At 37.7% G+C, this 23,814-nt stretch overlaps 1 protein-coding gene across 4 annotated transcripts in view; it reads right to left on the bottom strand.

The window, feature by feature from the left end:
• Positions 1-23,814, bottom strand: part of CAMKMT (calmodulin-lysine N-methyltransferase) — a 345,282-nt gene that overhangs the window by 59,275 nt on the left and 262,193 nt on the right. For 3 of the 4 annotated variants that reach the window (XM_089529164.1, XM_089529165.1, XM_089529163.1), the window contains 3 exons: positions 20,679-20,739; positions 8,028-8,082; positions 6,895-6,958 (listed from right to left, as the gene is read on the bottom strand). In XM_089529164.1, coding sequence (XP_089385290.1) covers positions 6,895-6,958; positions 8,028-8,082; positions 20,679-20,739 — 180 coding nt within the window. The remainder of the gene's footprint in view (positions 1-6,894; positions 6,959-8,027; positions 8,083-20,678; positions 20,740-23,814) is intronic. The other variant, XM_089529166.1, reaches the window with a different exon arrangement.

Genomic DNA, 23,814 nt, shown 5'->3' on the forward strand with positions numbered 1-23,814 from the left:
TTGCCCTGCCCCCATGCATGCGCACCATCGCATAAACACACTGCCTGTGATTGCCAATTACCTCCCTTGTTCTGATCAGCTGCCCATTGGATGCCCAGTGTGACCGGCCAAACAGTTTCACAAGCAATACACCACTTGTACAGTGAATCAATGTGCCCAGTGACACCTTGGCAAAACACAATCATGCACACATGCCCTTGTTCTCCCCTTTACCCCATGACTGCGTGACCTGTCATGTTTGTCATGATTTCACTTCATGGGGTGTATGATAACTAGATGGTGCAATGGGTCAATGGTGCAGCTGGCCCTCAAATGCTTGAGAAAAGAAAAAAGCCCATATGACACAAAAGGCACTGGTGGCTGCATCTTACCGGGCCCAGGGTGCACACACCATCCAAATTCCATAAGCCACCTGGGCCTTCCTGCATTCTTGCACTTACATCACGCTATTTGTATGCTGGTGCGATAATGCACACTTTCTGCATTAAAGTGGAGGGAAATGGATTTATTTTTTTTTTTGCTCCAGTTTTTCATCCTGGAGTGCAGCTTCATTCCAGTTTCATCCCATTTCGGTCTTGTGCATAGAGTAAACAGCTGAGGCTTGCAACAGGGTGAAAGTACTCCTGCTTCTTGTTTTGTCTCTGAGGACAACCCCTTTGTCATGTTTGTGATGCTACTGCCACAATTGTAACTCCCTCCAAACCTACTGTACTGGGCATCAGCTGCATGAGGGAAAGGAGATGCATTCTACCAGTTCTTGGTCTGCAGGTGAATGTTTCTGCCAGGGTTGTGGGGGGGGGGGGGGGGAGGCCAGGAGAGGTTACTTAGTTAACCGATACTTACTATACTTAACTAAGTAGATAATACAGGATTCTAGTGAAAATCTAGTGAAAACCCATTACATTTTTGGGTAATGTTAACATAATACAATGCCTCACCCACTATTGATTATATATATTTCATATATATAATCAATATATATATATATATATATATATATATATATTTCAGTTACATTTTTTCACTACTTTTTTCTTACTAAAAATGTTCTCTTGTTACATTTTGGAACACCAGACGTGCACACACATCTAGGGCATTTTATTACTTATAAATATTTTTAAAGTAATAAAAAAGTAACAAGAAACATACTAAATGATCACTAGTTTTCTTCAGTGTTAACATTGTAAGATGTGAGGGGGGCTTTGTTATAACTTACATAACACATAACACATTTTCACAATTAAGTTTCCAATCTCTGGGAACGGGGGATATCAATATAATTTAGTTTGTACATGGGGGAAATAATCTTTCTATAAAAACCCACTTTGTTTTTAGAAGGTGCATATGTGTATATTAGATATTATCCCTCTTCTCTCTGAAACAGGAGAGGATGCTTCTGAAATTAGTTTGCCATCTGCAGCATTTATAAGCATTATATTGAAAATGAAAAATAAAATAAAATAAAAGGACCTGCCTCTTAATCAAGGGCACTTTTAATTGTAACATTACTGAAATGTACTAGTTATCACGTTTGTAACTTTAGTGCACAGTACAGCTTTTACATACATTTTAAAATTAACCAGATCAAAACTAAACTCATACAGTAGAAACAATTTATTTTCAGTTACACTATATGATATTTTTTTATTTTAAATAATTTTAAGATTTCATGCTAGATAGCATTTTCACGTATATGGACATCTGTGATATGTGGTAAGTATAATTGCTATAAAACTAAGTATAGTCATTTTTATGTTGTTTTGCATTACATTATTAGGAAAAAAAATGTTTTCTGGAGTGCTGTGTTTGACTCCTAACTTTTTATGAAGGATCCCCTCTTTTTTTGAAAGACCATTGTTTCCAGATCTGAATTAATAATGAAATCTTTCTCCTTGTGAGGCCTATTAAGTACCTCAAGGCAAGAGCAACTCATTAATGAGTAACGGATGGAAAAGGTTTTTGCACGTTAAAGCTGCTGTTATCGTCATCAAAAGAACTTTTAAAAAGCTATAATTTTCATACTTAGAAATGAGTTTAATAATAAAACTTAAATGTCTTTCTGTTATCTGATAATTTTAAGTTCATAAAGTCTTCTATAACCATTACAGCAAATACTGTTTTCACCTGTAGATTTTTTAAAATTACATGTATATATAGATAATGCCATGTGCCTTATGCCATGTCAATGATTACTTCAAACTTTATAATTTTCAATATACTTTGTTGCCCAAAAAGGTATAAATTGCTACCAGACCCACTGACAAATCATTTAATTCACTGTGCAATTTCAGTGATTTCAGTTCTCTCAAATTTAGTGACAGCATTTTAAGTGCTTTGAAAATCAGAGATGTATAAAGGTTGCTCTGTTTTGTCACTTTTCCTTTTCATTTTGTTATGTATCATTCAAATGTATGAAAAATCTCATGTTTTTCAAACAATGCTTGTGCACATGAGCTTCTTGTATCTCTGAAGCAGGTGTTTACACAGATGAACATTAAGACCAGCACATGTTGACCAGACATGGTTAAAAATGCAGATCAAAATATGCATCCCATTGACAGCAACACAATGCTGAGAAGCACCGACATGCAAATAAGCACTTATTTTATCCCTAGCTCAGGTTGCCCAAATATGCACACATCCATTCATAGATAATCGCAGAAATTGACAGAATTCAACTTCGGATGCATAAAAATTATTTTTGTCATTTTTTAATAACAACATTTCACAATTTCCATATTTCTTCATTTTAAAAAATCCTCATTAAACATATCTAGTACGGGAGAGAAAGAAACAGATGGATTCGCCAATCTTGGCAGGGACTACATAGGTGATCCCAGCATCAAGGTGTTTGTTCTACTGCCATGGACTTAGTGGCCATAAAATTTAGACTGCAAATCATGGAAGAGGCGTTTACAAAGAAAAACACAATTCTGTAATATATCACATCTGATGTACCTCAGAAGGCCAAGAATGCATCAGACATGTTTTGCCTTTGCAATAGAAGATCACAAAAATTGAAATAATGTGGTGATGATGATCTTATTTTTAGAAGTCCGCAATGCTTTTGATATGTCTTGTGAAATGTTTCCATGTTATCATTCTGTATAATGCCATAAACTGACCCACAAGAAAACAAACAAAAAAAAAATAGGATAATTAATCTTGTAAGTGACTATGTATGATTTGGTTAATTGAGCAAATGCACTAATGGAACACTCAAAGTGAGACCAAACCATTTACTTTTAAAAGAAATCTCCTTTCAATAATTTCGATTCAACTGTATATAAATCAGTGCCTCAATTCTGTATCCAGTTGCACAGTCACATTTATACCTCATAATTACAGAAGTCATCAGAACTTCTACATGGTGTGTGTTTATAACTGGATGCAACCCTGTAGCCAATAGGTATTCTGTAGTGTAGAAATCTATAAACTACAATTTCTAGATTCAACCTATATTATTTTGTATTGTAATATATTGTGAGAGTTCTTTGCATTACAGCATTTTAATACACTCTAAATTTGTCTCATATGTCTATCATATGTCATACATATGTTGATATGTACCAGATCAGAAATAATGCCAAGATAACATAAACCACTCTTAAGGAATCCCATAACCATTTCCCCGGCTAGCTGAATGACTTATCAATGAATGTGGAAAATCTGGGTTACATTTAAACTTTTTTGGCTTTTTTTTTTAATTGCATAATTTAAATAAGTATCAGAATGTTCACTTTGCAGTTGGAGATAATGTATTTATGGAATGGTCCAAGACAAACAATTCAGATTAATATTTCTTTCAAGTTTAGAAGATGCAAATCTGATATTCAGGTTCATTACTAATTTTTCCTTGAACACATTTTATTTTTCCCTTGGCACCCTATCTGTGTTGCTGGATCAGACAACTTTGAAGCTACTAAAAACTAAACAACCACCCGCAGTAAACATGGCAATTTAAGGTGGTAGTGGTGATTTATTTATTTATTATTATCCACCCAGCAAGTTATTAAAGTATAATCAAACTTCTGCACTAATAAGCAGGTGCAGCCATGTAGTATACCAACTTATACTACAGTAAGGTGAACAAAGCTGAGTTTTAAACAGAATGCATTCATGTTTGCTTGTCAAACCTCTCAATTCAGAAATGTTAAAATCATCTCCAAATCTTAGTCAATATGAAGACAGAATACTTAAACCTTAAAGAATTAATATAAAAGCAGGTTTGTTCATTCCACATACCTGATATATATTGATTTTGTATTAAGAGAGTACATGCTTTGACATCCCCAAAGTAAATGAAATTATTACTCTCACAAATGAATTGGCAATAAACCCATCAAAGACTGATGGGACACAATACTCTCAGTGGTCTTCTTTTCTAAAAAAAGATCTGCACTTTCAATTCATGACTTCACAAAGGAAGGACCCCTAGGTATCCTCTGTGAATAATGCTAATAACATCAACAATAATAAGTATGACAATGATGATAATATAAAAGTGGATGCTCAGATGCAAAGCACTATTGCCAGGTCGATTTTCAATTACATTTCACTGATGTATTCATTTGTTTCTTAATGTGTTCATCTTGCCCATTAAGAATAATTAGCAGGCTTGCTTAGTGATTTCCTGGCTTCTGACTGTGATTTTCTCTCCTCCCGGGTTGACACCATTTTGACTTTTTAGAAAGATATTTCTGATATTATAGTGTAACTGGCATATAATTTAGAGTTCCAAAGAAATTGAAAGGACAAAAGTAAACTCTGATTTTAAATAAGAAGGTTATTTCTTTTTAATAGCTCAACAACAGAGCATGACACTAAGCACTTAGGAATCCTCCAATATGGAATCCAGGGAAACAATAGTTGAAATATGTTCGCTTAAGGAGGTTTCTAGCCATCGCATATTGTTGAAGCATACTGACAACAGCACTGAAAGTCAGTAGAAACATGTAGTGTGTTTTTTACAAGTTTGCTAAACTAATACAAAAAAGTCAGTTAACAGATAATATGTTCAACTCATTTCAGCAAGATTTTTTTAAAAGTATGAAGTAGATACAATTTTTACATGCATTCAGAACTCTGATATAGCTTTGCTTTCCACATGGGTTAAAATGGGCAGACATTTATCTCAGCTAGATTGATAATGGCTCTTGCCACTTTTTATGACTGTCAAAATATTCCAAAATGTAATCTAATACAGTTATAAGTCAAATTGAGCTACCTACCCAGTTAGCAAGAAAAATCATCTGCTAACACAGAAGACATGTGATGAAACATTTTGATGATCATGTGAGAAAAAATTAGATTTGTTTGATACCCAGTAACAAAAAAGTGGGTCTAAAATAGCAGCCAGGTTAACAACAAAATCGTACAAGGGGTTATTCAGAAGCAAGTCCTACTGAGACAGACTTTCTCCCAAATAAGTTTAATCAGTATAGTAGTTGAATTAACTCCATCTTGTTGAAATACTTCCCATTGTAACCATATTGATTTCTTTAAAAAAGGCAAAATTCTGATTTTCAATGTTTGTTTTTTGTTTCCTTCGCAGAGCAACTTCAGTGAAGACAAAGCACAGAATAAACCATCACCATTGTAGTACACAGAACAAAAAATGATGGTATGGTATGTTATATTCAAGGATGGAAAAAATACACAACATTTTTCTAAATAAAGTAATACAAGAACAAAAATACTCTCCTCCTCCCTCCCATTTCTGATATGATGATTAGGACTACATTTGTCCCTCTATTCTTCAAGTGTTTGGAATAGATGTAGATATTTTAAGATCTGACATAAAGGGCACAAGTGTTATCAAAGTCTGTTTACTAATATTCCTGCTTTACCTTAAATGCATGTTATGACCACTCACAATCAAAGTGTTAGTGAAACTGAGAAAAATAAATCATTCCAATGACTCTAGCAAAGAGATTTCTCCATAATTTTGACATTTACACTACATCCTTCACAAAATGAAGACCCTTAACATGCAAATGCCATTATCATCAAGAACTCAAAGCAAACAGATATCTTCTGCATTTCACTCTCAATTTCTAACAGCTATTAATATTCACTATGGGACCCAGCTCTTCTATTATTGTAGACACTTAGTTAACTGAGAGGGAATAAATTGCAGTCATATTAACGTGCAAATTTGTTTACTTGCATATGTACTACTACGATTAAATAAGAATATGTTCCAATAAAGGAATAAAATAACTGTACAAATGGGAAACAGATATTTTAAAACCTTGTTCTAATAAAAGTATTGGACAACTGGTAGTTAATAGAGTGCTGACACATCTTGCAGGAAGCTAGGGAAAGGTTAGTAGTGATATTATATGAACAAAACATCAACCAAATGTAAAAATTAGATATAGACAAACACAGTAATACTACAGAAATAGTAAAAGGTTATATCTGAAAACAAGCCCAATGTTAAATAGATCGGGAGGAGGAGGAGGAGGAGGAGGAGGAGGAGGAAAACTGGAATTTATTCCCAGAGTTATTATTTTATTATTGTTGTTGCTATTTTTTTTAAAAAAAATAGAACAAAATATCTGAATAACATGATACCAGTATTTTTATCTGGTTCCTTGACGCTTTATCCCTAAACATGCATACCTTCCATTTTTTGATGTAAAGCAGAATGTGAATTTATTCTAGGTATCACTATAGATTTTTCAAGAATGTTATATATTTTAATTACTTATACAAAATATGTATGTATGGATATATGAACTCTCAGTCTCTCTCTGTCCTTCTCTTTCTCTCTGACACACACTTATTATTATTACACACATCCCTTGCTGTCTTTTTATATCAATTGTTGCTCAGCCAGTGAAAAAGGAAAGAGACCAACAAACCAGTTTTCTATCTGAATAAGGATACTTTTGATGGCCTTTTCATTTCCATCAGTTAACAGAACTTCTTTGACATCTGCAGAAATAGCAACCTGGAAGGGGGGGAAAAGAGCATAGCAAACAATGAGCAAATATGCTTGTCTGTGTGGAAGTGAAGACAGGAGTGACAAGCCTTCAGTATCATGCTTCCTCACCTATTTCTCTGTAACAGTCTTCAATCTTTTTTCATTTTATGTCTGCATTATTTTAATCATTCAATCAAATCAGTCAATACTTTTATCATTCCATTTGCGGGAGCCTCTATCTTGCTATCATTCTGTTCCGTAATTGCATTGTGACAGCGGATGATGGTATTCTGAGAGGCTTTCATTTGCGGGCTTCTGTTTATCTAGTAGAGCCATCATACGAGGCTGTCACTCTGCCTTTCAGCCTGCTTCTGTCTGACTGCCTGATGCCCTTCATATAACTTTGCATTGCAGGCAGATGGCTTTGTAAGGGTAATTTTTTTGTGAGCTTTGACATGCTCGCACATTGGGCTGTAACCTCGACACATTGTGTAAGAACGACAGGTTTGTCAAATGCCAATCAGTGTAACAATATGCTTTTATTTGTAGAGACATAAAAACTTGTCTAATGCACTGCACTGCTACATAATATCTCCTGAATACATGACTCAGAACCCAGAGAATGGTGAATGACGCTCCTGAATGGCCAATCTAATTCAAAAGAATCTAATTACCGAGAGCTCTGGATCATGTTTGTTGGTGTAATAATGCAGGCAAAACATTAGCAGCTATATCATGGTGCTCCAACTGTGATTCGCCAGGCTATTCCTGTATCTTAGCAAATGGGGGACTATAATCTGAAAGGGGTGGGGGGGGGTGGCTTCAGCGATGGCAATGAAAGACAGACCGTACGTGGCCTGGAATGTCACAACAAGAGATATTGACTACACTGAGGTAAAATGTTTCTGCTCATCGAGGCAACCATAAAATCAATATGATACGAAAGCAAGTCAATCTAGAAGGTCTCTCAAGACTCTGCAGCTTGACCGCAGCTGATTCTGTTGACAGTTCTCTGACCCAGCAGTTGGAGGCACTGGAACATTTTTTCCCTTTTGTTCCTCCCTCTGAATAGAATTGGAATTGAGAAAAGACCTACCATAAGCCCAGCCAAGCATGTCATGCCACCCCCTAGCTCACACACAGCAAGGCCCCTGAAAGAGAGAAAGGAAACGGTAGAACCCATACAAATTAGATGAAAATGGTCAGAGAGACATATATGTTACAAGAACAAATTGCCATCTGTAGTGAGCGTCGAGGTACCAGGAAGTAGCAGAGGCAGGACTGGGCTACCTCATGTCGTTTTGTGTTTTAAAAATAATTATGAAATAGAAAAGTCACAAAGCAGGCAAACCAGTGGGGGTTCCCTCATTAGCGTTCAGTGCAACATTACCACCGCTGAGCTGAAAAAATCCGAGAAGGTTCTTTTTTTCCCCCTTGTCAATGGCACTGTCTTTTAGAACTAAACTAGCTAGAGTAGCGAAAGATAATTGTTAGGAAAGGATAACACTGTTAATTCACATTCATTCCTTCAAAAACAGTTAGACAAGTAAATGAAGGAATTAATATTATTTCTCACTCTCTCACTCTCCTTTCCTCCTACCCTCTGGAGCACTATAGAATGCAATATTTAACATTTCTTACAGAAACTGCAACGTTTAAAATAAACTATATACCTTATCTTAAAAAAAAAGAAAGGAGAAGTAGTACGCAGGTGGAGAATTTAGCTCATGAATTGGCACTTGCAAGTGGTAATTGCAAGCGGACTGAAAAAATTTCTGTTTGAAAAATGTTCTTAGCAAAACTGTTTTGCAGGTAAACATGTTTTAATGAAAGTCCCATTGACCTCAGTGGGATTACTGAAAAATAAGTATGACTGTGACTGATACCCATAGAGTGAAACTCAACAACTGAACAGGTTAATACAACACCAATTGCATACTTAGAAACGGCAAATGACAATGGCATGCTGAATATCTGATGTGTCTGTTTCTATCTCATTTTTGCAATAATCCTACTCAATAACAAACTATTATTCCTCATGCAGTAAAATACCATTTCAAAATATTTTTTCTAAGTCTCTTAGTGGATAAAACTATTTAAGACATATGAGAAATTATATACCATAGAAAGGACACGCCTATAGTCAATACCTATTTTCCCAGACTTCAGCTAGCATTCTGATTTGCTCCTCTTCAGATTTTCCAACTCCTTGGATCAGTAGGTAAGGCCACCCCCCACCCCCAATATTTCCTCTTCTCCAAGACTGATACTAGAAAAGTAGAAGAAAGCTTTAATACAGAACTGTAGAAGAACTAACTAAGAAGGAAAACACTCAGGAGCTTAGCGCTCACCCTTTTAAACCTCCCAGGTTGGAGCTGCGACACGGGATGGAAGAAGGGATTATTGCCCACTAAATCACTGCCATACCTCCGGCTGCCATCAGCCCGGGTCCAAGCTGCACTCCACCAGCCTTTTTTAGAAGTTGGAAGCTTCCAACTTCTAAAAAATGGCTGGTGGAGCACGGCTGGGACCCAGGCTGATGGCGGCCAGCAGTTCGGTGGTGATTTAGTGAGCAGTAATCCCTGCCTCCATCCCGCATCCCGGGAGGCTGGAGCCAGTTTAAAAAGGTGAGCAATAAGCTCCTTGGACAAAATAACTTTAGCAACCACCCCAGCAATAGCAATAACAGCTTCATTTATATACCACTTCATATTGCTTAAGCAGTCTCTAAGCGGTTTACAACTGTAAACTAATTGCCCCCAACAAGCTGGGTACTCATTTTAGTGACCTCGAAAGGATGCAAGCCTGAGTCAAGCTTGAGCCCTGGCTGGTATTGAACTCGCAACCTTTCGGTTTGTGAGTGAGTGACTGTAGTACAGGCATTTAACCACTGCGCCACCAGGGCTCCCAACAGAAAATATTCAGAAAGTAACAGAATAGCAAGATCCTATACCTATAAATCTTACTTGTCTTCCACATGTATAGTAATGAATAAGTATTTCAGTATGTATGTATGTATTTATATATAAATACTGACCCACCTAGACAGCAAGGGTATGAGAATTTCCTCTGGGTTTTCCTGGAAAACAAAGGGTGTTTTCTTTTTTTGCAAGATTCTTGGAGGACGTATTGATATGCTATTTTTGCGGTTGTATAAAAGCATTGTCCAGGTGAACCAATATCCTCAAGGCACCAACATATCTTGCAATATCCTGCTTTTAAATAAAGTATCAGGGAGAAGTACTTGTCAATCTTAAACATCTAATCAATCTAACCATAAAAGCCTAATCTCTTCTAGGGGAGATATACTCCAAAGAATTTATGCTGCTTTAACAGTAACCTTTACTGGAGACTGTTTTTCAAAACTTTCACAGGCCAACAAGACTCAGACTCACAGCTTCATGAAGAATGGTGCCCATGATACTTGTCATGTGTAGATGAATTGTTTTTAAAAAACGTGATAAAAGATTCAGCTTCAGAACAAAGTTGATATATATTTGGATTGAAATAGACATATGTACAGTCTGTGCCAGTTTTTTTCCTTTCCTATGAATGTGCTTAAAGCAGAAGGCCTGCCTCTTTATTTACAAATATATAATAAAATACATTTACTTATTTGGTGCCATCTATATACATTCTTACAGTGATAGTACTCAGCATTCGGGACATAAATCCTGCATTTCCCTCTCCCTTTGATCCTTTCTATTATTGACTTATATGTTATAAATTGAGGTCCTAAGAGAAGATATTTGTTATTAAGGACCCTTCCACTACAACTTTAGACACCGATATTCAGCTTCCAAGCTGTCAACCAGACCATATGCAGCTGGGAAAGGTAAATCAGATCTTGCAAGAGAATGCCTCCAGCACACCTGGAAAAACATGATGACTGCAGATGGAAACGATGGCTGTTGTGGCAGTGTACCACAAAGCACTACTGGATGACCTTTGCTCATTGTTCTTGGATTTGCCAGAAAATCCAGAGAAGCAGTGAAAGAGAATGAAAGTATACCTATGGCACAGTACATGGGTATCATTCGTATTGGGTTTTGGAAATCTTATAAATTCTGCTAGCTGGACATTTTCTGGTGTGCACAAAGTACCTATGCCTGTAGGAGATTCCTCAACAGCCAATCAGTATGTTGAATAATGAGCCAATATGCCACAAAAATCCTGCCAACTATTTTGCTTTGATCGAAGAAAGCTAAGATGCAACTTTCACCCAAATCACGATTGCACAGTTCTCCCAGTGAAAAGAATGAATTATGTGTCTATCTATTCAGATATGTCTTGAAAACCCATTGTGTGATGAGATCAGGAGTCAGTTGTTCTGGACTGGGTCCTGGAGTTCAGACACCTTCTTGGCTTGAAGATCTAAGAAATTTATGTGACTTTGAAAGTAAGCCTACAATGTGAAACCTATAAAACTTTGATAGTGAACCACCAAACAGGTTAGCATCTGTGGTAACTGAGCCTTATTACACTGAGAGCTGAAAATAGCACTCCCTGTGAATTTGGCAAGGAGCTAGCTAGCCATCGTTCAAAAGATGCTTGGATATCCTAGAGAATGCTAGGCCTAGTCTTAATGTTGGCAATCTTTACTATAGGGACAGTTTGCTTCTTCCCTGTTTTCTGTTACAATCACCTATAAAGATTCTTCAAATAGTTTTCATGACAAAGTAGTTTTCAAAGAAGTAGCCATGTTAATCTCTTCCAGCATAAACATGATGGAGGGGGAGGAAAAGGGATGTGGCTGCACCTTTAAGACTACCTGGTTTTTATTTTATTATGAGCTTTCTTGATATAAAGCCACTTCTTCAGGCTATAAAAGATATTTATACAGTTGTGGAATAGAATGTAATAGGATCCAGATCCAATCCATTAGCAGTGCTATGAATGCAAACAATGACTTTATGGTGCACTACATATATTAATACAAGATTCCTTGCTATTTCACATATAACAAAAGGAATCTTCAGAGAGACTTTTGAACCCAGGGAAACTAATTTTTGATAGACAGATTAATTGCTTTCACACATTAGCATTAACTGATCACTGTAAAGATCCAAAAAACATGTATCTCTATAAGCAGCCCTTTGAAAATTTAGGAAAAGAGACATGATTTGCATCTTTCCAGATCTTATTACATTCTATTCCAAGCCAGTAATATTGTCCAAATAGGCAAGCTGACATTAACACACCTTTATGATCTAGAATGTCAGTACATTTATGATGGAATAGTAAGTAGGCAGGTCTTTCCTGCTATTTATTGATGTAGACCAAAACATCCGATACACATATGTTTATCTCCTGTTGGGGAGGAGCTTCATCTTACACCAACTTTACATCATCTAGGCCAGTGGTTCCCAAACTGTGCCCTTTAAGAGATTTTGGACTTCAGCTCCCAGAAGCTTCAGCCATTTTGGCCAATAGTTTGGGATTCTGGGAGCTGAAGTCCAAAATCAATTAAAGGGCACAATTTGGGGAACACTGATCTAGACACATGACTACTATTTCATATCTTCTGTTGAGGAATCTCTAACAGGCATCTCTAGAGGGATTTATACACTAATCACTTGAAGAAATATATACACTTCAGGCATTTCAACACATTTCACATACAATGTGTGGATACACATCACAGTGTATGGTTGTAATCAGTGAGAACTCTGTTAGACTGGCATCCTTATAGTATGATAAACACAGTATTCTCACCCATCCAGGGGTTGAGCATACAGCAAGCAGCTTCTGTCTTTGGCTTGGTCACCAGCCCTATCTGTTACACTTTCTCTCTATAGAACTTGCAACTTGGTTGTTGATATTCGAATGAGAACTTAATTCTGGCTTCCTGACAAGATACATATTAATCTCACTTATCTACCAATCAAAGATTAATTTCACCATGTGGTGGAAATTCCTTGTTGAAATAGAAAGCTATAGAAAGATGGAGTCACCTTTGTCAGCCAGAGAGATAGTTTTTAAAATAGAGGCTTGAAATTTAGAAAAAAACTAGAGCAAAGGAGTAAAAAGAGCATCATGACCCGTAAGAAGCTGGCACCAACAGAATTAGACATAATATACACAATTTAAGATAAGGATACATTGTTGACATTCAGAAGCAAGGTTAGAAGGAAGCTACTAAATTCCTAAAGGAGGGGATAAAGAGTGATGATGCAGTTTTAATGTATGCATGTATTTCTGTTCTAACTGTAAGAATTCTGTATGTTTAAATTGTAATTAGCCAATCAGGTATATTGAAGAAGCTTCTTTGTCTTCAATAATATAAAAAGAGCCATTTTGTCTTATTCAGGGTCTCAGCTTTTTGGAACTTGAATTCCACTGAGTTCAATGTTTTCCTTTGTCGACAATTGGAAATAAACTTATGGATTTTCAATTTACTCGGTCCTCTTGTCAATCATTGCTATGCCAGGCCTAGATCTTTAAGTTTCTTGAAATTTCTGTTACAACCAGACTCTTGATTTTACTATCTACCATGAAACAGGACTAAGATATACAGTTGTCCCTCTATTTTCACGGGGGATCTGTTCTGGACACACACACACCGAGCAAAGGGAGTCTCATGCATATTCAAGCCTCATCGGCTTGAATGGGACACGGCCCCATGCATGCGGTATGGGCATGGGCGCTGGGCACACACGCCACTGAAAACAGCAGAGGTCATCCCTCCACAGGTAATCGAGGGCACGGATCTGAGATCCATGAGTTAGGAGGGCCGATTGTGTTCTCTTTTGGTAAGTGGCTTTGGATGGATAGAGGTGGAAAAGGCAGAGAAAGAAGATCATGCTCAGAGAAGGATAACTGTCCAATTATAATTTTTACAGTTATAAGGTGGACTGATAGAAGAATGAAAGAATGATGCAATGCAAGTCCAATGATACATACTAGCCAAGACTGATTTCTTCCCTGGGTTGGGCCAGGAGGATACAGGATTCCCAAGAGTTCCCAAGAAGAACTGCTGTGTGTTCATTCTTTGTTCTCCTATGTTTTTTTGTAAACAACAACAACAACAAACCCTCACTATCTTAATTTTTTTTTAAAGGGGAGTACAGCATACTCTACCATCAAAATGGTACTTACACCCCTCTGTATAGTTCTGGCCACAAACATGAAATCTGAAATGCTTGAGGCCAGAAGTATTTTGGATTTTGGAATACCTGCATATGCCATAATGAGATATCTTGGAGATGGAACCTAAAGTTAAGCATGAAATTCATTTATGTTTCATATACATATTATACACATAGCATGATGGTAATTTTACACATAATATTTTTAAATAATTTTGTGCATGAAAGTTTGTGTAGAATGATCCATCAGAAAGCAAAAGTGTCACTATCTCAACTACCCATGAAAAATGTTTTGGATTTTGGAGTATTTTAGATTTCAGAATTCCAGATAAGAGAGACTCAACCTGTACAGTGATGATTTTAATGGTTATAGTAGGGATGTACTGGTTTAGCAGAGAGAGACCTGGTGCCGCAGTGGTTAAATGCCTGTACTGCAGCCACTCACTCAAAACCATAAGGTTGTGAGTTCAATACCAGCGAAAGGACTCAAGCTCGACTCAGGCTTGCATCCTTCTGAGGTCGCTAAAATAAGTACCCAAATTGTTGGGGGCAATTAGCTTACAGTTGTAAACTACTTAGACACTGTTAGTTCAGTATGAAGCAGTATATAAATGAAGCTGTTTGTTTGTTATGTTTAGCAGTTAAGACACTGACTCTGACAACTGGAAAGTTGGCAGATCTGCAGTTTGTGACCCAAGTGCCATGGGACAGTGTGAGCTCCCATCACTAGTCCCACCTTCTGCCAACCGAGCAGTCTGAAAGGATGTAAAAGTGCAACTAGATAAAGAGGTACTACTTCAGTGGGGAAGTAACAGTGTTCCATGCAGTCATACTGGCCACATGACCACAGAGCCATCTTTAACAATGTTGGCTCCCTCGGTTTAGTAACAGAGATGAGCACCACCCCTACAGTTGGACATTAGATAATCACATCAAAGGGAAAACCTTTACCTTTATAAATTATTTTAGCTATCTGTAAGACAATTCAACTACAAATTTTTAAACAAAAGGCGGGAAACAAATATTATATATCTACTAACTATCTGCCCACCCTATGTAAGCAAGATATGAGAGGGAAGTAGGTGTGGCCAAGGCTGACCTGGCTCATTCTTCTAACATGAGAAAAAGTGTAGCCTATTCACTGCATGCAGCCCTGTAAGGATATATTGGAGCCACCTGAGCCTCCAGCACTTTCCTCCAAACCCCCTCATTTTTGCAAAAAATGCCCATATTTAGAGAAACAATTTTGTGAGGCTGAGAGAGTTGGATTATTCAAGATCATAGGTTTCCATGCCTGACTGGGTATTTGTTCTCCAGAGTCATAGTCCAATGCCAAACCATTACATCACATAGTTTTTTTGTGGGTTTGCTAATGTTGCTAATGACAGGCCTCAGGGCGGGAGGGTCTGCAAAGGAGGATTAGTGTCTGCTTGATTAGTGCTCATTGAACAATACACATGCAAATCACTCCTGCCTTTCCAGGTCACACAATATATATACCCAACTCCTTTCCAGGCAAGCATTCTCTGAAAATGCCAGCTACAGATGCTGGTGAAACGTCAGGAAGAAACTCTTCTAGAACATGGCCACATAGCCCGAAAAAGCCACAAAAAACTATGGATGCCAGCCATGAAAGCCTTCGACTTCACATTACATCACACTTGTTCTTAAGATTTCTGGTTATTATTAAGTATAAAACATGACCATACCAATTGCTTTTCTAACATATTGGTGTGGGGTTTTTTTTAATCAAAAGAAAGTCTTTGAACCTTGCGATTAATCTTGTCCATAGATCCTGCAGAAATCCCCATCCATCATATTGTTTGCTTAGTCTGTCCATCTAAGAAAGAAGTAAACTTTATCCTTTAAATGCATGTGGGGATAAAAGTACTGAAACAAAGTAGTAGCTATAATTAAAAACAAAATAAAACAACAACAAAAAACCCAAAGACCAGGGAATCAAATTTGCTACTTAAATTCTCATTCTTCTTCCATGCATTGTGTTTATATCTTTAAAAAATTGTAAGGGAGTAGTTAAGCAAAACCTCTTAAAGTGCACATTTTAATGTAAATACTACTTATTCTTTAGGAAGCACAAGTAAATATTACTTGGCCTTTAGGCAGTATATATTTCCAAATGAGGCTATTTCTTTAAAGCATATTATTGAAAACCTTCATGTAAATAAGTATATACTTATACATAATAGAGCTTGTTAAAATATGCCCTATTAGCATAAACAGCTCTTTGGAAACCATTATAGTCTTTTCAATAAATATGTAGTTTGGCGATCTTTATAAAATGAGAATTAAATATGAAAGTCCTCACCAACCAAAACTGGGCAGATCACATTCTTCAGTACACCGCAGCAATTAATACCTGCCAAAGCCAACAGAAACCATGGCTTTTCATGAGATTTCGCATATCATGTGCAGTTAAAGGTTGATCTGCCATTTTGGGAGATGAACACATTGGTTGGAATTGGGCATAACACCTTCATCCTCAGTCCCACATCTGTAAAATGAAAGTAGCAGCAATTAGATAATGGCAGAGGCAAGCTATCATCTGAATAGAGGAAACATTTTGCCTTGAAACATTGGAGCATGGTGCATTCCTTGGCTGGGCAACATGCCACGGGGGCACTGGGGTTCAAGTTCTCTGTTGAAATGAGAGTCCTTACTTTCTCATACGAAGCTAAAACTTCTTATGTACACAGCTGAAAACTCCATATGAACCAAGTATTTTTAATTGAACAAGGGTTCTGTTCTCTTCACAGTTCTCTTCATGCCTATATTAATCCACAAGTTTTGCACTGTCAAATGAGTTTGTTTCCTTTCTGCTTCCCTACCAGAAGTATTATTTATAAGACACTAACAGTACACAAAGTAGTCATGTAACTGCATGGGGTGAATCTACTTTCATACTTTCTCTGTTGTCTTTTACAGACCTGAAGCAGACGGGCCAAATAAAGTAGCTTCCAGCCACTTTGGGGGCATGGCATTTATGCAACTCATGCCCCCAAAGCAGCTGGAAGCCACTCTGAGGCTGGCTAATGTGTACCGAAGCCACATGGGAAAAGGAGAGGTAAAAAGCTGTTCCTGCTGGTGCCCTGTTCATGACTGCAGCATGCCTGTCTTTGGGACCATGGCATCCCGTCACCATCATCTCAGAGCCCAGCCAAGGGATGCACCATGCTCCAATGTTTCAAGGCAAGATATTTCCTCTACTAAGATATTTCCTTTGCCATTATCTAATTGTTGCTACTCTCATTTTACAGATGTGGGACTAAGAATGAAAGTGTTATACCCAATTCCAACCAATGTGTTCATCTCCCAAAATGGGAAGGTATTATTGCTGGTCTGCTTGACACCTCAGTAAACTTGTCTGGCTGGTAGGAAAGCTAACTTTCAAGGAAGTGAATAACATAAATCTTACAAACAAACAAAAGAAACACAGATAAATAGCAGAATCCATATTATGCCTGCAGAATGTCCCAGGTTCGATCTTTGACATACTGGTTTGAAAAAGAAAAGACAAGGGATCAGGTAACAGGTGATGGGAAAGACATTGCCTGAGATCTCGGAATTCTGTTGCCTGTTGTGAAAGGTAATAATAGGTTAGATGGATAGATAATAAGTCCTGGTTTAAGCCAGATTCATGTGTTTTTAAGAAGACACTGAATAACAATTTTTCCTATAGCAACAACAGTGCAAATATTTGTTTCAACAACATAGTGTTTGATGATTGTGAATGTGGAGTAGCTCACATAGCTACCTTGTTACAGGGGTTGGGATATTCCCTAAGAAAAGACAAAGGACACAAAAACTCCCAGGGTTTATATTCAGCTCCCAGAGCTGAATGTACATAGACTTTGTTTGTAAAGTGGTAACACAGAGCAATGCTAACAGACAGAGAGGGTTAAATCCTCAGTGTACGGAAAATGAAAGAGGATGTTAACACAGTCTGGAAGACCAAGCACACTGTTCATGCATAGACATAGAATGGGTAGATTGAAATATTGAGCTGATAATCCATTATTGCTTCAGTCAGGTGTGATGGTCACCAGAAATGATCCCTTAAAAGAAAATTTAATCTGGGACTATAGTCTGAAAAGTTTTGTCCATGAGTTAAGATAGAAATAAAGGCAGGCTATATGCTACTGAAGATAGACATGCCTACTATGGAACTGTAAGGATGCAGTTTGCCTTACTAGTTGCAGTTTTGTGAAATGCCCAGTACGTCTTGGGAAGTGGAGAGAAGGCAAGTAGATGGAACTAGGGCTGCCATAATTGTCCACTTTTACCAGGGACAAAATGTAGGACAAATTCAAGACCAAACTGTAGGGCAACTGCAGGACAAAACTCAGCTCAAAATGTAGGACATTTAAGGTCCACCATTTTTCTTCAATGTCCTACATTTTGGGCTGAGTTTTGTCCTGCAGTTGTCCTACAGTTTGGTCTTGAATTTGTTCCACATTTTGTCCCTGGTAAAAGTGGACAATTATGGCAACCCTAGGAATACCCATCATTTTCTCATTAATAGATTCTATGAAGAGCCTGGTTTCCTGCAGTTGCAGACATGGGTAGTAGCACATGCACTACACACAGAAAATCCCTGGATTAATGTTTGACTTCTCCAGGAAGTCAGAGGACATCTTCTTATGTTCCTAGAACTTCTAGGAATTAAAGCAAATGCAAATGATGGTGATGAAGATGATGACGATGACAACAATGATGATGATTGGCAAGGAACTCCCACACTCGCAAGCGATCGTAGACACAGCACTTCTAAAAAGTCCAGTCATGGACAATCTTGGACTTGCTCGAGGTATCTGTTCACTGACTGCAAGTACAAGTTATAAAGATAGCAACTGGACTGGTGCAACTATCTCTTTACAACATCTCCAGAGTGTTTTGTCTGCCAAGACAGGGTGCCTTTTCTTGGCAATCACGATGATCTCTATTTTGCTGCTTTGCAACATTGCTGCTGTTTCTACTTTTAATAAAAGAAACCTAAATAGCGGTGATAAAGTCTTTAAAAAAATGTATTTAAAGACATAGGTGTAGGGTGAAAATTGGATGCCCTCAAATAAGGAGAGACAGCTTCATGGTGTGTGAAAAAACTTGGTGCCTCACCACAGGCAGATGTATAATGGCCTTTCCTTAGTATTATTATTATTACACATGTTTATTTTGGCACTGCCATCTGCAGTGGTAGCAACAATGGAGCTCCTTCTGGAAGCCCCCTTTTGTTGGTAACTATGACCCGATACAAAGAGGCAAAAAGTGTCGTCCTGGGGTCGAGATTATTGCTAGGGGCAGTGGAGCGACCACACGCTCCCAAGCCTTACCATGCCATAATGGTGTGCCCCCATCTACACGGGGGCCACCATGATGACGCCACACCGAGCGGACATCATGAGCACACACAAGGGCACTGATGGTGCCACATGCATGCCCTAAGAAGAACCCGCTGGAAGCGTGTGTGCCACCATCAGTGCCCTTGTGCGCGCTGATGATGTCCGCTCGGTGTGGCGCCATTTGGACACTGTGCCACGTGTTGTCATCATGGTGGCCCCCGTTTTTAAGGTTCCCAGAGGCCACAGCATTTAGTTGCTGCAGCCTCCATGTGGGGCAAAAAGGGCGGCATCTCGGCGCTCCTTTCTGCTCGTCTGTATCAGGCCTATATTTCACTCTCAGAATGCCCAGACATAGCACACTTATTTTGTTGCTGATGTTTCAAAAAGGTGAAAAGATTACTGACAACTACTACCCAATTTTGTCCAACATTTTTGCAGCTTATCCCTAAGAAATCATTGAAGAACCTCACACCCTGCTATGACACCTAAGACTTGGGTAATGATTTGCAATCTCTGCAACTTACCATGATAGTGAACATTGGTTGTCTTGGCATCCAGGATGACTTGTGCCACTCTTCAGCATGAACCATGCTTATACTCTTTTGAAATTCCCCTAGACTGAATGACAGGATGTGTCTTGCAAACAGATGCAAAATTTGCCCAGTTTCCATTTCAATGCAGCTATACCTTACCTCCCAGTTCATTCTCATAGTCCCTTAGCAACTGATCTCCTGGGAATCCATCAAGTGTAAATTTCTTCAGCCTACCAAAGCCAAGAAACTTGGTCTATTGTGCCTTTCATACTGTACCAGCATATCTAGGTGTGGAGTCTAGTAATCTGTGGTGTATAAATATGTAAAATACACAGAGCACAATGGCATAAAACATGCAGGGAATGACAGAAAGGCTCTAGGATCAAAGCTTTCCTTTAAAAAAACACACTCTACCTTCTAAGTGAACTCTTTGCTGACTTTCAAAAAAGAAGTCAGAGCAAAGGATGCCTTTATCCTCCCCACCCCGACCTTCACAATCAGTGCTGATCGATTGGTGCCTCACTTTTGTTTCCCAAAAATCAAAGTGAAATAAAACGCCTTGAGTGGAAATCAAAAGTCTTTGACATATAGCAGAAAGCTTGCTGTGCAATATTAGTACCCAAAGGCAGCTCCAAATTCTTTGTTAAGAGCAACATGCTTTCACCTTGAACTTTTAAAAACTCAATCTGATGACTTAAATCATAGCAATCTTTACTATGCAAATATAACTAATGGATTAGAATCGGTCCTTTATGGGTTGTTTTTTTACCTGAACATTTCATGTTGCTTGAGGCAGTAGTAAGCTAGTACCTCTTCAGAAGGCCAGATACCTATAAAAAACAAACAAAAATACAAGTGCTGTAAGAGAACAATCTCCCTTTATATTTGAAAACACATTGTTAATCTGTCCAAAGTCACTTTTTTCTGTGTTCCTAAACTTAAGACAGAAAATAACAAGCAAAAATAATGTAAGATACAGATATTAACACAGATCAGGGGGAGCACAATTCCCTATGATGTGTTTTCCCCCATTCCATGGGTTCACTCTGCTCTGTGTTTTTCCTTGAATTCTTCTTGAAGTAAAATAATTTCTAACATTAATTAGTTATATGGTTCATTTGAGACTCCTCCCCTATACATTACCAACATACACACCGATAAGTGACTTAAAAAACAATCCTGGTGTCCTCATATGTTTGCCTTTGCCACTGTCCTTTGGTGTCTTGTGTTACTTCTGTGTACTCATAAACAATAGGCAAGAAGTAACTTGATACCACAAAAGAAACAACACTATACAACATGCAAGTCACATCAAGATTACAGCAATACTCCAATATGTCCAACTACTCATGCACACTTGTAAAATACTATACAGAAAAATCTTGACCCTATCAAGATTTCACAGTATTTATCAATATATGTGTATATATTGTCAATGTAAGAGCGGAAAGAAGATGGAAACAAACTGAAGAAACTATACTGAGTCAACTACATATATAAATTTGTGATAAAACAATACAGAACAGAATAGTAGGAAAATTCTTAATGTAAACAAACCAAATAATTTAGAACTCCAGCAACAGGGTCATGTACAGGTTGAATCTCCCTTATCTGAAAATGCTTGGGACCAGAGGTGTTTTGGATTTTGGGTTATTATTTGGGGAGGGGATGGATTTTGGAATACCTTTACAGTCGGCCCTCCACATTTGAGGCTTTGACTTTTGCAGATTTGATTATTCATAATTTGATCAATATGTTCTCTCCAGGAATCTCTAGTTCCTCCTGTGCAACTCTGTGATCAACTTCCTCCAAAAGCTGCACTGGAGGGCCTAGAGATTCCTAGAGAGAACACTTCTTTAGGCATTTATAGATTCTCCAGTGCAATTCTGATCAAGTTTCAGCAGATTGTTGACCACAGAGTTACCTTGGAGGACACAGAGATTCCTAGAGAGGTGTTCTTTCAGGTTTAAAAAAAAGCATTTTTTAATTTGCATTTTCCCACTTTCATGGGGCCCTGTGCTCCTAACCCCAGCGAATGTGGAGGGTCCACTGTAATTGCATTTATGTACATAATGAGATATCTTGGAGATGGGACCCAAATTTCAATTATGTTTCATATACACCTAATATGAAGGTAATTTTATACATATTTAAATAATGTTGTGAATGAAACAAAGTTTGTGTACATATAAACATCAGAAAGTAAAGGTGTCAGTGACCCATGAAAAAGTTTTAGAATATTTTGGATTTCAGAATTCTAGATAAGGGAGACTGAACCTCTGCTTCATTTGTAGCCTTGTACTTCATTTAGATGTCAATGGCTATGCCATATGCACTTGTTTACAGGTTTCTATACTCCATGCTTATTTTGTCAAATCGTGTATCTAATATTTAAATTCTGAAACATTTGTTAGGATTCTGACTTACAGTGAATGAAGTATATATTGGCACATGCAGTGTGTCCGCTCTGGCTCAGCAATTTCTGACAGCACAAGCAGGTAAACAAACAAACAAAAAAAATGCATATGTTGTCCTAATCGAGGATCATGGTTTATTTCCCCCAAAACAAGCCAGGATTAAAAGGCAATAACAACCCTGGTTCATGAACCTGGGCTTGTAAAGGGAATCCAGCCAAGGTCCTAGATTCCGGTGATCTGCTAAGAGGGAAGCAAATCATTATTGGTAAAGCTACTTTCCTTAGGAGGAGGAGCTATGTATGAGTTGACAGGTTGCATGCATTAGCATCTAGCCATGTTCTTCAGAATCTTGGTTTACCATTCTGTAAAAACACCCTGCAGAAATGTCACCATTGTGGAATGGTGGCTAGGATCTGAAAATTTGTCATCCCATGTAGTTATGAAGTTCACTGATCATTCCTGATCAAGTTATTCTGTCTCATGCTGATCCACTATAAATTTTAAATATATGAGGTTAAAATTATATTCTGTTTTACAGGGTGAGGTAGAAATCTAGCAAAACACAAACCTATGGTAAAACCTTTTGCTGTAATCCCACTGGATGAAACTGCTTCCATCAGTGTATCTGGATAAAGGAGATTCTGTCCTGCAAGGCTTTGCATGCCATTAAAACCAGTTCTGTAGGATGGGAAACCCTCTGAAGAAAGATTTCAGATGGCATGGAGGGATCTGCTGGAAGTAAAGGCCAAGAAAGTCCCATTGTACTAGCCTAGGTCCACTAGCATGATCTGAATTTAAGCCACAGTGTTTGTACCGGTGAAGAAATGCTGTTAGTATGTATGTTATATCTTGACATTCTGAAATGAAAGTGAAGGCATTGGAAAGTTAAAATGTCAGAACTGGTGTAACAAAAGGGTTAAGAATGTGAACTGTGAACCAAGCTGCTATTTTTCAGATCTCCTCTCAGTGAAGGACTTGCTCGTCATATGACCTCAAGGAAGGCCTATTTTCAGTATACTGCATTAACAAAATGATGACGATGATGATGATGGCATGCCTTATAGCATTAGTTATCAACCTTATGTCCCATCAATTATTCTATTTAAAAAAACACCCTGGGCCAATTATAGAAACAAAAAGTCTACTTTTTCTAAGAGGGAATCTTGTATGTCTGCAGGTATTCAATTACTGTACTTCCCATCTACAGTACATTTTAAATATGTTTAAGAATAGCAGCAGTATTGCAGCACAAAAATTAATAATTACATTAGTGTTAAACTTTGCAAGCATACTGTTGAAAATGTCACTATTAATTCACTACTAAAGTCCTTTTTATTTAATCAGGCCTTTGGCTGTTCATTCATCCAGCAGATGGGTTTTGTAGAAGGGTATGCTATGCTTTTATCTTTTTAAAAATATAACATTTTAAATGTGTGTTAAACTGTTTAAACTTTGTGTTTTCTATAGAATGATTTGTTTATTATTACA

This window comes from Sceloporus occidentalis, unplaced genomic scaffold, assembly GCF_023333645.1.
Source record: "Sceloporus occidentalis isolate IW3139 unplaced genomic scaffold, rSceOcc1.0.p SCAF_6, whole genome shotgun sequence".
In the NCBI taxonomy this organism is placed as follows: Eukaryota; Metazoa; Chordata; class Lepidosauria; order Squamata; family Phrynosomatidae; genus Sceloporus; species Sceloporus occidentalis.